This window comes from Ricinus communis, chromosome 5 (genome assembly GCF_019578655.1).
Source record: "Ricinus communis isolate WT05 ecotype wild-type chromosome 5, ASM1957865v1, whole genome shotgun sequence".
Lineage (NCBI taxonomy): Eukaryota > Viridiplantae > Streptophyta > Magnoliopsida > Malpighiales > Euphorbiaceae > Ricinus > Ricinus communis.
In genome coordinates, this window is record NC_063260.1 from 14765747 (window position 1) to 14778099 (window position 12353).

At 34.1% G+C, this 12353-nt stretch overlaps 3 protein-coding genes across 4 annotated transcripts; 2 read left to right on the forward strand and 1 right to left on the reverse strand.

Moving 5' to 3' along the window:
- The first annotated feature begins 2577 nt into the window (after window positions 1-2577).
- LOC8277819 (peroxisomal and mitochondrial division factor 1) lies at window positions 2578-3976 on the forward strand. The gene is made up of 2 exons (XM_002520348.4): window positions 2578-2737; window positions 2835-3976. The coding sequence occupies exon 2, from the start codon at window positions 2854-2856 to the stop codon at window positions 3679-3681; it is 828 nt and encodes a 275-aa protein (XP_002520394.2). The 5' UTR covers window positions 2578-2737; window positions 2835-2853; the 3' UTR covers window positions 3682-3976.
- Window positions 3977-4120: 144 nt separating this feature from the next.
- LOC112535048 (F-box/kelch-repeat protein At3g06240) lies at window positions 4121-7229 on the forward strand. The gene has a single exon (XM_025157562.2). It carries the CDS (start codon window positions 5938-5940, stop codon window positions 7045-7047), a length of 1110 nt encoding a protein of 369 aa, XP_025013330.2. The 5' UTR covers window positions 4121-5937; the 3' UTR covers window positions 7048-7229.
- A 400-nt stretch (window positions 7230-7629) lies between these two features.
- On the reverse strand, window positions 7630-11430 carry LOC8277816 (probable inactive protein kinase DDB_G0270444). Of its 2 annotated transcripts, none has more exons than XM_015719951.3 (3): window positions 10039-11430; window positions 9727-9822; window positions 7630-7913 (listed from the first exon to the last, which is right to left on the reverse strand). In XM_015719951.3, the coding sequence occupies exons 1-2, from the start codon at window positions 10939-10941 to the stop codon at window positions 9733-9735; spliced, it is 993 nt and encodes a 330-aa protein (XP_015575437.2). In that variant the 5' UTR covers window positions 10942-11430; the 3' UTR covers window positions 7630-7913; window positions 9727-9732. The 2 variants fall into 2 exon arrangements, with proteins under 2 accessions (XP_015575437.2, XP_002520391.3); XM_002520345.4 differs by having other exon boundaries at window positions 7630-7933; window positions 10039-11429.
- Window positions 11431-12353: the final 923 nt, after the last annotated feature.

Consider the following 12353-nt stretch of genomic DNA (forward strand, 5'->3'; position numbering starts at 1 on the left):
ATAAACTATTGGAATAGACGACCTTCTCTTATTAAAATATTTCCTTCATTAAAATATTATTGTAATATATAAACATAATATTCACACATAGTAATATATCTTATAGAAATACATCTTTTTCGACCAGCAAAAATATACTCGATATCTACTCTTTATCCATCTTCACTATATGGGAATAATAAAAGATATTGCATTGCCATAAGACTTGGGTGTAAAATATTAATTTGTTTTAATCTATCCGACTTGTACTCAACAACTAGATCTCTTTCTTTATCAACCATACCAAAATCACCAACTATCAGAACGACTATTTCAGATGACGAAGGTAGATTTCTTCGAACCTTCTTTCAATGAACTTTAATTTACGGGCGCCATCTCATTATCTTTGAATTTATCACGAATCATTCAAAAGGATTTCACAATTTCATTAGTTGCATTAAACATTTTAATAAAGCAAATAATGATTGTTTCATTTATAGACTCGTGCATCTCAGAATTTAGAATAGAAGACATTCTATTTTGGACCTCATTTTCTATGTCATGTAGGTTTTTCTCCATTAACAAGCAATAATGAATCTATTAAGTGATCATTTTGTCCATAAATTTTAAAAGAACATAAGGACCTGATCTCTTATTGATTTCATAATCAATCTTTCCACCAATTGATGAACAAGCAAATATTGAATTGTAGAACCCGATATTAACCATTAAAGAGAAAAAAAATTATATAATTAATAAAATAATTAATTTTCATAAAAATATAAAAAATATAAATTATAAATGAAGAGGAATATAAAAATTTGTACCTTTAAATTGCACTAAATAAACTATTAAGTGTTAACCAATTCTCATAAAAATAGAAACATTTTAAAAAGAGTTTGAAAAAGAGAACAAAAGATTTAAAAATAAAGATGAAAATAAATGATTATGTCTTTAAATAGCACTAAATAGACTATTAAGCATCAACTATAAGAATTTAACAAAGTTTTTGAAAATGAAAAGAAATATAAAAAGATTTTGCATTTAAATAATGCTAAATAGGCTATCAAGTTCAATTATTTTTATGAGATAATTAATGATAGATATACTATTCTACCAATGGAGAATACATAGAATATACAGTTACCATAAAAATTTTAAAATTTTATTTATATATATATTAGCAAAAGCTTTTTAATCTACTTATTACTTTCTAAACATTTTGCATGTCTCAAGTCTCAAGTCTTATTAATTAGTAATGTGTTTTAGATAATTTTTTTTCTTAAAAACCATAACCTCTTATGTTTTTATTTTTTTAATTAATGTCTTTTGTTTTTTAAGAAATAGTGTCTTAGAAAATTAAAAGTGTCTTTTTATTTTCTAAGACTATTAATTATATTCAATTTGTAATGATTTGAAAGATTATAGTTTTATTTAAACAATTGATAATCATTATAAAATCTAAATAATGCTTTCAAAGTGAGAATACATATTTTTTTTACTGATAACTTAGAAAAAAGGAAAATAAAATAAAATAAAACAAGAGAACCGAAGATATGGATTATATAAAAATTTAAGAAAAGAGAGCAATTACATAAAGATTTTTCAAAGAAGAAAACTCCCACTCTTATAAAGAAAATTATTTGATTAAAAGCAACGCTTGAAGTATGTTATGGTATTAATAAAAGAATCATTAAAGCTATAATTGATTGCTTGTATAATGAAAGATTAAAAATTATAGATGACTCCTAAGGAAGAGCTAGAGTCTATAGTAATTTTTTTTATGTCAAGTGATATATATGTGCCAAATGAGAATATAGAACAATGAAAGTAATACAAGATATATATACTCTTTAAGGAATAAAAATATATTTTAAAAATTATATAACTTGTCATGTAGAATATGGAAAGTAATGTTAGAGAATATTGATTATGAGAATTAATGGTAAATATTAACTTGATTTTAATAGTTTAAATTTCTTATAATAAATGAGAGGTTATAATTTAAATGTAATACAATAATTAATAACTTTATTAATACATGTAATGCTCTTTTATACTCTAAAAAAATTAAAATTTTCATAATTTAAAAAATTAGTATAAAATTCATATAAGTTGTCAAATAAGAAAGAGAGAGTTTGTCTAGATATATAGATATAAATTGAGCAATGATTAATGAATGTTTAATAAAGAATTTTATAGAATAGACAGATAAAAGAAATATAATTTATAAATATCAATAAATAAAAAATATGATAATAGAAAAATATAGAAAATATATATCTTTATGTTTTTTTTTATATTACTCAATTATTACTTTATATATTTATTAGATTTTAAATTACTTAAAAGAAGTTTTTATTTTATATGTTTAAGAAAATGATTAATTTAGTAAATTAGCTTAAGTGGGGCAGAGATTTATATGTAGTTGAGATTATATTGAGGTTTTACTACTAAAATAATTGTTTTTGTTTCCAAAACCTTCAAACCAAAACTTTCCGATCAAAGAAGGCGCAGGCACACGAGCAAGGCAATCATGGTGGTGGATCCTACACCTTTAAACACGTGCAACGCACAAACGCCAAATTCCTCTTTCTTGAAATGAGATCTCAGCCGTCCATTCTACTAAAAATAAAAAAACCCTATCATCGTCGTATCGGATTCTGTTATTCCCACTCCAAAAAGAAAGGTGGAGGCTTTTTTGGCCCTTTTCCATCCTCACCTTCCCGGAAAAATCTCTCACAGGAAGTCTTCAAAGGTATAAACCTAAAAGCCTACTACCTTTGTTTGGTTGCCGAGAGAATACCAATTTTCTGTCATCTAATCTATTCTTCGTTCATTTTTTCTTTATGCAGCTTTATTAGGGATTTGAAAATGGCAGACGAGGAGACGATGGTAAACGGCGTCGCGTTGGAGGAGAATGAGGATAAGACTGCAGAGAACGAAACCAAACTCAGTCAGAAGATCGAGGCATTAGAGAATGAGAAGATCTTACTGGTGAAGGAAAATGAAGGAGTCAAAGATCAGGTGGTGAAATTGACGGCTGAGATTGAATTACTGAGATCAAAAGAATCAGATGCAGAAGCGCAAAAGAAAGCGCTAGATGCGGTGGCTGCAAGAGCATCACAGCTTGAAACGGAAGTTTCTAGGCTGCAACACGACTTGATCTCGGCTATGAGTGCAGAAGATGAAGCCAATAACGAAATAAGAGAACTCAAGAAAATAATTGGAGAAAAAGAAACGGATATTGAAGAGGTAAAGAAAGAGAAAGTGGAGATTGAAAGGAAAGTTAGGGAATTAGAGAGAAAGATTGGAGTCCTTGAAGTGAAAGAAATTGAAGAAAGGAGTAAGAGAGTGAGAATTGAGGAAGAAATGAGAGAGAAGATTGACGAGAAAGAGAAGGAAGTGTTTGCTTACAAGAACAAGTTTCTTGAGCTTGAGAATAATTCTGCAAAAAAATTGGAAAAATCTGAGGAGAGAGCGAGGGAAATTGAAGGAAAAGTGGCAGAGATGCAGAAGAAGTTAGAGGAAACGGAGAAAATGAAAGAGAGGAGTTTGGAAGGTGTTAATGGAATTGGAGGTGAGAGTACAGAGAAGGAGTATAAGAAGATGATGGATTGGCCTGTGATTGCGTTAGGATCAACAGGTGCCATTGTTGCTGCACTTGCTGTGGGTTATGTTTGCTGTGCCAGGCGGTCGTGATTCTTGAGCTTGACACTAGGGTTCTTTATTCAATATCAGGCAATATGTTTCAATTTTGTCAGGTGATGGCGGTATGCCATTTTCAGCTTGGTTTTGTTTTTTAAGCTTAATGTTTAAAAGTTTTGGCTTACTTTGCTTTTTGTTGGGAGTGCCAGATTATCGAATTACTACCTATAGAGGAGTTAATTACTTTTGAATGGTTTAGTGCAGCTATTAGGCACACCATTGACACTCATTCAATGTGTTTGTTTGCCCTTTAATTTTGAACATAGTTGAAGCCTAAAGGTATACTGCAGCTGATATGTTGTTTCTTCTTTACAAATGCATTACTGTTTGATTTTTCTGATTGTGCTATTACTTATATGACGCCCCTTGCCTGATTGTTTTGTTTTGCCATATTATCCTTCTGACTAAATCTAATATCACTGGTTCTTGAATATCTAGAGAAAGACTATCTTATTCATCATATTTAATGGAATGAAAGAATAAAAGCGCTCTGTTTTCCGATGAAATATACATTTGCCTAGTGACCTTCAAATACTGTTAAAACATGTGAAATGCATAGAAGTAGGATGCTTATCTGATGGCATGTAGCTCTGAGTTAGTTCAGTTTTATGCACCTCTTTCTGCTTCATGGCTATACTGTCAGGTTGATGCCTCATCTCAAGGTGGTCTCTAGATAAGTTCTGAGATGTTTGTCCTCTTACCGAATGCAATAACAAATTTACTGTCTGCTTGCCTTAGACTTGCAGGACGGTGCTGCCTTATCAACATTTCTTCTTTTTATGTTGAAAATACTTGAATTTCTATTTCCTTCAAGATCTTTGGCTGCTATTGCTTTCTTCTAGTGATTCCCACTCAGCAAATAATGCAGGAAGATAGTTATTGAGTGAGCAAAATTGCAAAAACTTCATACATCCTCTAAATGTCTGTTGCTTGAGTCCAGCATCCATCTGCTGCTAAACATGCTGCTGATTGCCAGGTCTTTGGTGTTAAATCCATCTCTTGTTCTTTGACAATCAGGTCTACTGCGATATAACTAGAAACTTTTAAAAATTGAGATGTTCTCAATTTCATAGGTTTTGAATGACACAATAGATTTGAGAAGTTCTTATTGTTTGCCTGTATACAAGTATGTGGCCTCATTTTTATCTTAGTTGTTTTTATTTTTATGAGCAAAATGTTCACATGTATCAGAATAGCCACTTTGTTTTCTTTCCACAAAATTCTCACTTTGTTTTATGCATGAAGCTGGAAGTTCTACTATCACCACGCTGATACTTGACTGGTGCCTCTAGCTTGTCTTTCCCAGTTTTACCCCTACCTGGACTTTTTACCTTAGCTGATTTGCTAGGTTATCTACTAACTGATTTAGAGAGAGATACTTTGGATCAAGGGTAATGTTATTGTCACGGACCTCAAGGAGGCACCTGATTTGGGTAACGCCACATATTGGGATTTTGGTAATGAGCTTCTTTTGGGCTTGTACAAGTGTATTCAGATGGTTGGGCTAGGTTTGCAGGTTTACATGGCATGTGGTGCAATGTGGTTGGTACTGGGCATAAGTGGTGTTAATGGCGGATTTAGTGTTTGAGCCAGCATCCAAGCACCGTATCTCAGTGGTTCCCCCAGTGGCTTGTATCCCTCCCACGCATTTCTTCTTCCTGTAAAATTTTAACCAAATGTTTGGCAAAATGTCCTCTAAAATCAGAAACTATACCACCTGTCAAACATCAACAGTTTACGCCCGATAACATGGCAGCGCAGGTGGTTAATGCAGTCACAATTCAACCTCCAATCCCATATCACTTGAACCAACATAATAAATTTCAAGAGTCAAACCCTACATTCCTCCAACCATATATACATTTGTCTCGCTCGGATGCGTAACGCTAAAGTCACACCCAAAGGGAAAGGTTATTATGGTCACAGCAAGGAGCTAAAAACTGAACATTAACTTATCACAAGTGCTTTAACAAATATATAGATAATAAATTAATCTGCACCATCTTGACAGGTGCAACTATATTGTACATATTAATTCCCTTTTTTTTTTTTTAATATGCAAGTTGTACTGCTTCAAGTCAACGTTGTTTAACAACTTCATCTTAGAACCCAATCTCAGGGTGGCCTTTTCAATCCATTCATGGCTTACAGAGGAAGTTCCAGGACATATGTTTCCTTGTTTATTTCATCTTTGCAAGGAACAATGTCATAGTAGCAACAAGAAACAACCAAACTTTAGGTGAAGAAGCCATGCCTAGACATCCCCCTCAACTCCCATTCGAAATCATCATTGACATACTCTCGAGGCTTCCTGTGAAGCATCTAATACAGTTTAAGTGTGTATGCAAGACATGGCAATACTTGATCTCCAGTGATCCTGAATTTGCCAAGTTGCATCTTGAACGTGTACTGCAAGTAACAAATGTTCACCTGCATAGGCTCTTGCTCTCCGCTGATCCTTTCCAATCTGTAGATATGGAAGCATATTGTGATGCTGATGACAATTTTTTAATAAGAGAGCACAGATTCCCTGTCAGAAATCCTGAAGATGATGATTTTGAATTCGTGGGATCTTGCAATGGCTTGATTTCTGCAGTTTTTGGTTCAGATCATGAAATCACTGTATGGAACCCATCTACGGGAGAGTCTAGAAAGTTGCCGGCACCGACTTCTTCTACTGAGGATAAGCTCTTCTATGGATTTGGATATGATTCCAAGCTGGATGATTATAAAATAGTAAGAGGTGCAAGCTCTGCTTCTTGTAATGAAGTTCAAATGGAGGTCTTCAACTTGAAAGGCAATAGGTGGAGAGCAATTCAGAACCTCCATTGTAATGTTCGCTTCCAGGGCTCTGCAATCGCTCTAAATGGGATTTTACATTGGCTAGTCGATCAATTAAATGAAGGTCTTATGATTGTTTCACTTGATTTGGCAGAGGAGAAATTCTTGGAGATGGTAGTAGTGCCAGATTATGTCACTGAAAACTGGGGCACAGAGTTAAAGGTTCTTGGAGACAGCCTAAGTGTATGTTCCAGTTCTCATACAACAAATTTTGAAGCTTGGACGGTGAAGGGATATGGCAGCAAAGCATCCTGGTTAAAATTGTTCAGTTTCAACAGTGACCCATTACCAGGATGTAAATATTGGCTTAATGTATTATGGGTTGCGAAGAATGGTAATGTTCTGCTCAATTATGAAGGACTGGAAATAATCGTTTACAATCCTAAAGAACAGACCTTAAAACAGTTTAATGTGCCCAATAACTGGCACTGGTTTGAAGCCATTACATACATAGAGAGCCTTGTTTCCCCAAATGCGGGTAATGGATCAGTGGCAGCAGCTGATGATCAGGGTTTGTAAAAAAAATAAAGAACGATATAAAACAATTTTATCATGTAGTTTTTTCTCTGTGTAGAACCCAGGGTTCTCTTAAAGTCTAGAGTTAAAGGTTTGCTTCTCTTCTGGATTTGTTTCGTGTCTTCTACTTGTTTGCCTCATAGCATGTCTTTCCTTTATCAGAATAGTACTTGTTTTCTTGATCAGGATAGTATCTTATATGACCCTAGAATTGGAAAAACTCTAAAAATGTATGGCAAACCTTTCAATCTGAAAGCTCTGTCAGGGGCTCCTTTTGGATCGTGGCAGCTAAAGAAGGGCTCTAAATCAAAGGAAACTCGGCAGCTTCTCTTGGTTCTGAGTTTGTCTCTAAAGCTCATAAGGGAAAATTATGAAGAACAGCCATGGCACTCTGATTGTCAACTGATTGTGTTACAGAAGGTGGGAGGAGAAGAACAGTCATCTGAGATGTCACTAACACATTGCCTCAAGGCTGTGCAACCTGCCACTAATGCCGATAACAGTGATAGTATACACAGGAAAGTGCCTGTGTTGGAAACCTGAATTCCTCCAATAGAATAAACAGTGATGTCAGAAGCGTACACATAAAGTAATGTATATTTCTATAACCAAACCCTCAATATTAATCATCTAAATACAAATAGGCATTCACAAAGAAGCAATTTAGTATGAGTTCATAGCAAAAGCACCACATAAATAACAAACTTGAGCCACCCACACAATTTGTTTTCATCTTCAATATTGTTATACAGAAAATTTTCTGAGACCATAAATTACACTTTGCAAGCTTCATAGCTCAATCACCAAACTCCTTCAGCTTTGCAGCAGTGTTCAGAATGATCCTCGCCAAGGCTTTCTCGGCATCAGCCCTGAAAATGACCCATGAAATCTGCATTAAAAGAAGGAAAGGAAATTATAAAATAGGAATATATATTTGAAAAGAAAACAACATCAGGTCATTTATTTGTATTCCTTTCTTTAGCTCTGTCAACTAAAAAGCTGGTTTCCTACTGTTACAAGTGCAACAGCTGGACAAGTGAATATAAGATACTCTTCCACAGTTGTAAGACAAATATAAAAACATCATGCTCTTTTACATTAGCTAAAATCCTTTAAAAAAATTAGTGGTCTGAACCCCATTTTATGGAATTTTCTCTACTTAAAAACTAAAAATGGTAAATCCTAAATCCGGGCTGCTCAGCACAGATTTGGTTCCACATGTCCCTCTCCAATCTTATCATTGATGGTACAGCTTCCCAAGTCTTCTATCAACCAATGCCTTACTTTTTCACATACAATATAGACTCGAGTACGCATGCTGGGTGGCAGAACGCATATCATATCTAAGGATGATGAGCACAGCCGGTTTATTGAGGACTTCATCTTGACCCTCACATAAAATTACCGGCCCATGCCCCATGGCTAAGTAGAATAAACCATCTTCTCCAATGTGCATATGGTTCTACAGTTGGTCTCTCACGAGACTTAAAGTGGATAACGTAGAGTAAGAAGTATGTTTGAATGTTGCCCTTCAAGTTTAGTGTTTCTTCAATGTGGTTCCAGAACTTTCAAGTTTCATAGTCCCGTCTTTCTACTTTTTATTTATTTGAATCCTTTCATTGATTGAGTTATAAGTGTGGCATGTTAGTACAATCTAACTTTGATGAGATAAGGCACTGAGGAACTCAATATACATAAAAATTAAAGGTGAAAGACTCAATTTCACCATTTGAAAATTCAAGAACTGCATTGAAAAAATGCTACCAGTTTGAAGGCCAGATTAATTTATTTCCATAGAGTAAAATATTTGTCTAACAGAACCAAAAGTGTATTTATTATAGAGTGAGTGTTAATATGATTTCTGACTATGAGAGACTAGCAAGTGAATGTGATAGAGTTTAATACACAAGTCATGCACAAAAAAAAGACAATGAAATAAAATACCAAATACAACTATGCCATTTATGATAAGGTAATTAATTAACTACTAATTCTCCATGCAAAAGCTCTGCAGGACAAGGGAAAAAAGGATCAAGTTGCAAAAAGAAGAGGGATTTCTGAAATAGTTAAGGACAATCGGAGAGGAAAAATTGTTAAGCTAAAATGCTGAAACAAAACATACACAGCAAACAACTGACAGATTTGACACAAGTCAAGCTACCTTACACCAGTCCAGCGATTCTAATCTAAAACTACCTCTATATCATTAGGAAGATACATCCTAAGTAACCAATAGAAGCAATGGTTTGTGCAGCAATAATCTAAGTAATACTAGCAATGGCAAACTCAAATGGACAAGGATGCACATGTTAAAAGTAGATGAATTCTTTAATGCACTTCAGCCAAACAACTTTATTTTAAGAAAGATGATTCAATAAAACTACCAAAGCTTGGAACATATGCATTGATGTTGATTTGAAACCAGTAGCTCACAAGCAGGATATTAAGCTGATTTTGATGTTACAGACTGCTAAATAAGTATAAATTGAATAATTTAGTTGAGTACGGAATTTTAACAATAAGATTGAAGTTTCTTCAATCAATTACTACAAGAAATACATGTTTTGCAATTAATCCATATCCAATCCAAACTAAATTAAAAAAGAAAAAGGAATTAGCATGTTCATAATTCTTAGAAACTGAGGAGAAATTATTAGTGTATTTCCCAAGGCTTTCACTCACCTTGAGCTACCTAGAGCCTCGGAGAACTTCAAAAAGGCCACAGCAACTTCTCCAAGATGTTGGTTGTATAGTGCGCTGACTTACAGATATAACATGCTGCCAAGAAATTCAGAATAGAACAGCAATATTATCAGTGAAAATCTCTAAGGCCAAATAAGCGACAAAACAAACTACCATTTCTGGTGGGAAAACATAAATCAGTAAATGCAATTTTCCTATTTGACAAAATCAGCAGATTGCAGGGTAAAGGGGAGAGATGTGTTGAGATGGGGAATTTGTGCAAGGTAAATGAATCTCAGTCATTTTACTCACGGGATTTCCTGTGCTCTCAGGAAAACCATCTTTGCTTGCAATAACAGTAGGATTGGCAGATGGCTTCAATGAATTATCAACAATTTCCACAGGTTCCTTATCAACAATGGTAGAGAACTCCCCGGATTTCTCCTCCAATGATGCCACTTTTACTTCCTCAATCCCTTTTGATATCGCATCTGTCAGAGCTGGAGGAACCTCATTATTTTCATCCAAAGACATAACCTTCTCTTCAATTGCTTTTGACACCGAATCTTTTGCAATTCCGGGCAAACTGTATTTATCCTCAGAAGCTGGCAACTCTATTTCCTCAACTCCACCTGACACCAGTTCAAACGCATTTCCCTCAGTCCCATTTGAAGTTGATGACGGTAACATTGTTTCCTTTGTTCCACTCAATTCCACATCTGCTACAATTGTGGCAATCTCATTGGTCTCACTCTCATCAGTTTCTTTTAATTCCACTTCAGTCGAATCAAACTCCTTTGAATTCTCAATTGATGCTTCTACAATAGAAGAAAATTGTTCTGACGAAGGCACAATATGCTCAACTGCCTCAATAATAGAGTTAATAGCCTCTTTCTCCACCTCTGCCTCCTCTTCTATCATCCCTGGATCCTTTACTGTAGAATTGTCCTCTTCGACTTCTGGCTCTTCCAATATCCCTGAATCCTTCACTAGAGAACTCTCCTCTTTTGCTTCTTCCTGTAGACTCTTGCTACTATCAGAATTCAAATTGTTCCCATCATCTTGAGCTTCTTTAAGACCCTCAGATTTTCCATCAACAACAATTTCTCTCACAGATTCAACCTCAATATCTTCAGTAATTACTTTGTTATATTCTTCTTTCTCTTGTTTTACATTCTGGGTCTCCGTAATTTCCCCATTTGAAGTTACCTCCATTTGTTTATGATAAGCAAAAAAATGCAGATTGAATAGAAAGGAGCACGTCTTTCTCTCTCTCTTCTACTCTGAAAAATATCTATTACACACAAGAAATATAAGATAACAGCACCAACACTTTCTCTATCTAGATGGGATTTCAGGTTAAACAGTTCTTATACCATATTCTTGGAAGAAAGCAGTCACGAAATGACAAATATAATAAATACCCATCAAAGTGAAAACAAGAAAGAAGAATATAAACCGTAGAAAAAGGTGAGGAGATGGAAATAAAGAGAAAAATTGGATGGACAGTAGTTTTCAATACAAAGAAGTTGAAAGGCAGGTGGAGGAGAATATGTCTGTGATGGTTAGGTGAATCATTCGACAGATAAGTTAATATTGTTGAGGATGGAAGCATGATGACGACGGAGAAAGACTCTTGAATGTTTGTTGAAACTTGAGAAGAGAGAAACATGGAGTTGAATGGTAGTTATTAACAACACAAGAGCTGGGGAGTGTTATTCTTTTGAGTAGAGATATGGCAATTGGCGCGGCCAGGGAGTATATTCCCTACCTGCCCCTCCGTGGAATCTACCAAAAAGAACCTATATTTTGATCCCTATACTTTATAACTTTTTCAGTTTAGTCCCTCATAATCTATTGGGTTTTACGTCTGAACTTCAATTGTTAGGCTCAGGTGGTCCTTAATTGATAAAATTCAGAAAAATTTGCAAATGGTAATGTCAATTGAGAAATTTTCTTTATCAACATTGAGTTGGCTAATGAGACCGACATGGTTAAGGTTTTGGATTTCTCCCAATTGTCGTGAAGCATTATTTTTCTTTCTTGCTACAGGGCTAAAGAAATAGCAACTCCAACTTGCACATTTTAGATACCTTCTTCTAGGGTTTCTTTCAGACCATGAAATTGACATCTTTATTGTCATTGTATATCTATACTTAACTTGGTGATCATGAGAGACTTAGTGATCACATCTATAAATTATTTTTGATATTAAAGCATCATAAGGATACTTCGACTAGAGAGTTATTTCATTTGAATATCTTAGCTTAAATATCTAGTTTATGTGTTTTTTTTTTTATAGAAATAAAAAGTGAGTCAAAGATATTAAGGAAAAAAGTGAAGAAGCTAGAATAAAGTTGAGAAGATGTCGAAAGCAATGAAGCAAATTATCGAGTTATTTCAAATTTGCCCGGTTGTGGCTATTGCTATGTTTGTTTTTATTTTAGTGGTGAAAGCTTTATTGTATATATGAACTTGTAGCTATTTTTTATACTTGATTTTCTTTAATTTAGTAAAATTTCTAATTTTTCAATTGTTATCTATCCTTTTTTAAGTGTTTAATTTAGCATGTTAACTATTTTTTAGAGTGATCAATATAGATATAATGCTTTTAAGTACTTATTATT

What these genes read in the sequence shown, in the direction of transcription:
- LOC8277819 (XM_002520348.4), top strand. Translation starts at nt 2,854, where the DNA reads ATGGCAGACGAGGAGACGATGGTAAACGGCGTCGCGTTGGAGGAGAAT.
- LOC112535048 (XM_025157562.2), top strand. Translation starts at nt 5,938, where the DNA reads ATGCCTAGACATCCCCCTCAACTCCCATTCGAAATCATCATTGACATA.
- LOC8277816 (XM_015719951.3), bottom strand. Translation starts at nt 10,941, where the DNA reads ATGGAGGTAACTTCAAATGGGGAAATTACGGAGACCCAGAATGTAAAA. An exon ending in CTGAGAGCACAGGAAATCCC is followed by an intron (nt 9,823 to 10,038) that starts GTGAGTAAAATG and finishes ATTTCTTGGCAG; the next exon opens with CATGTTATATCTGTAAGTCA.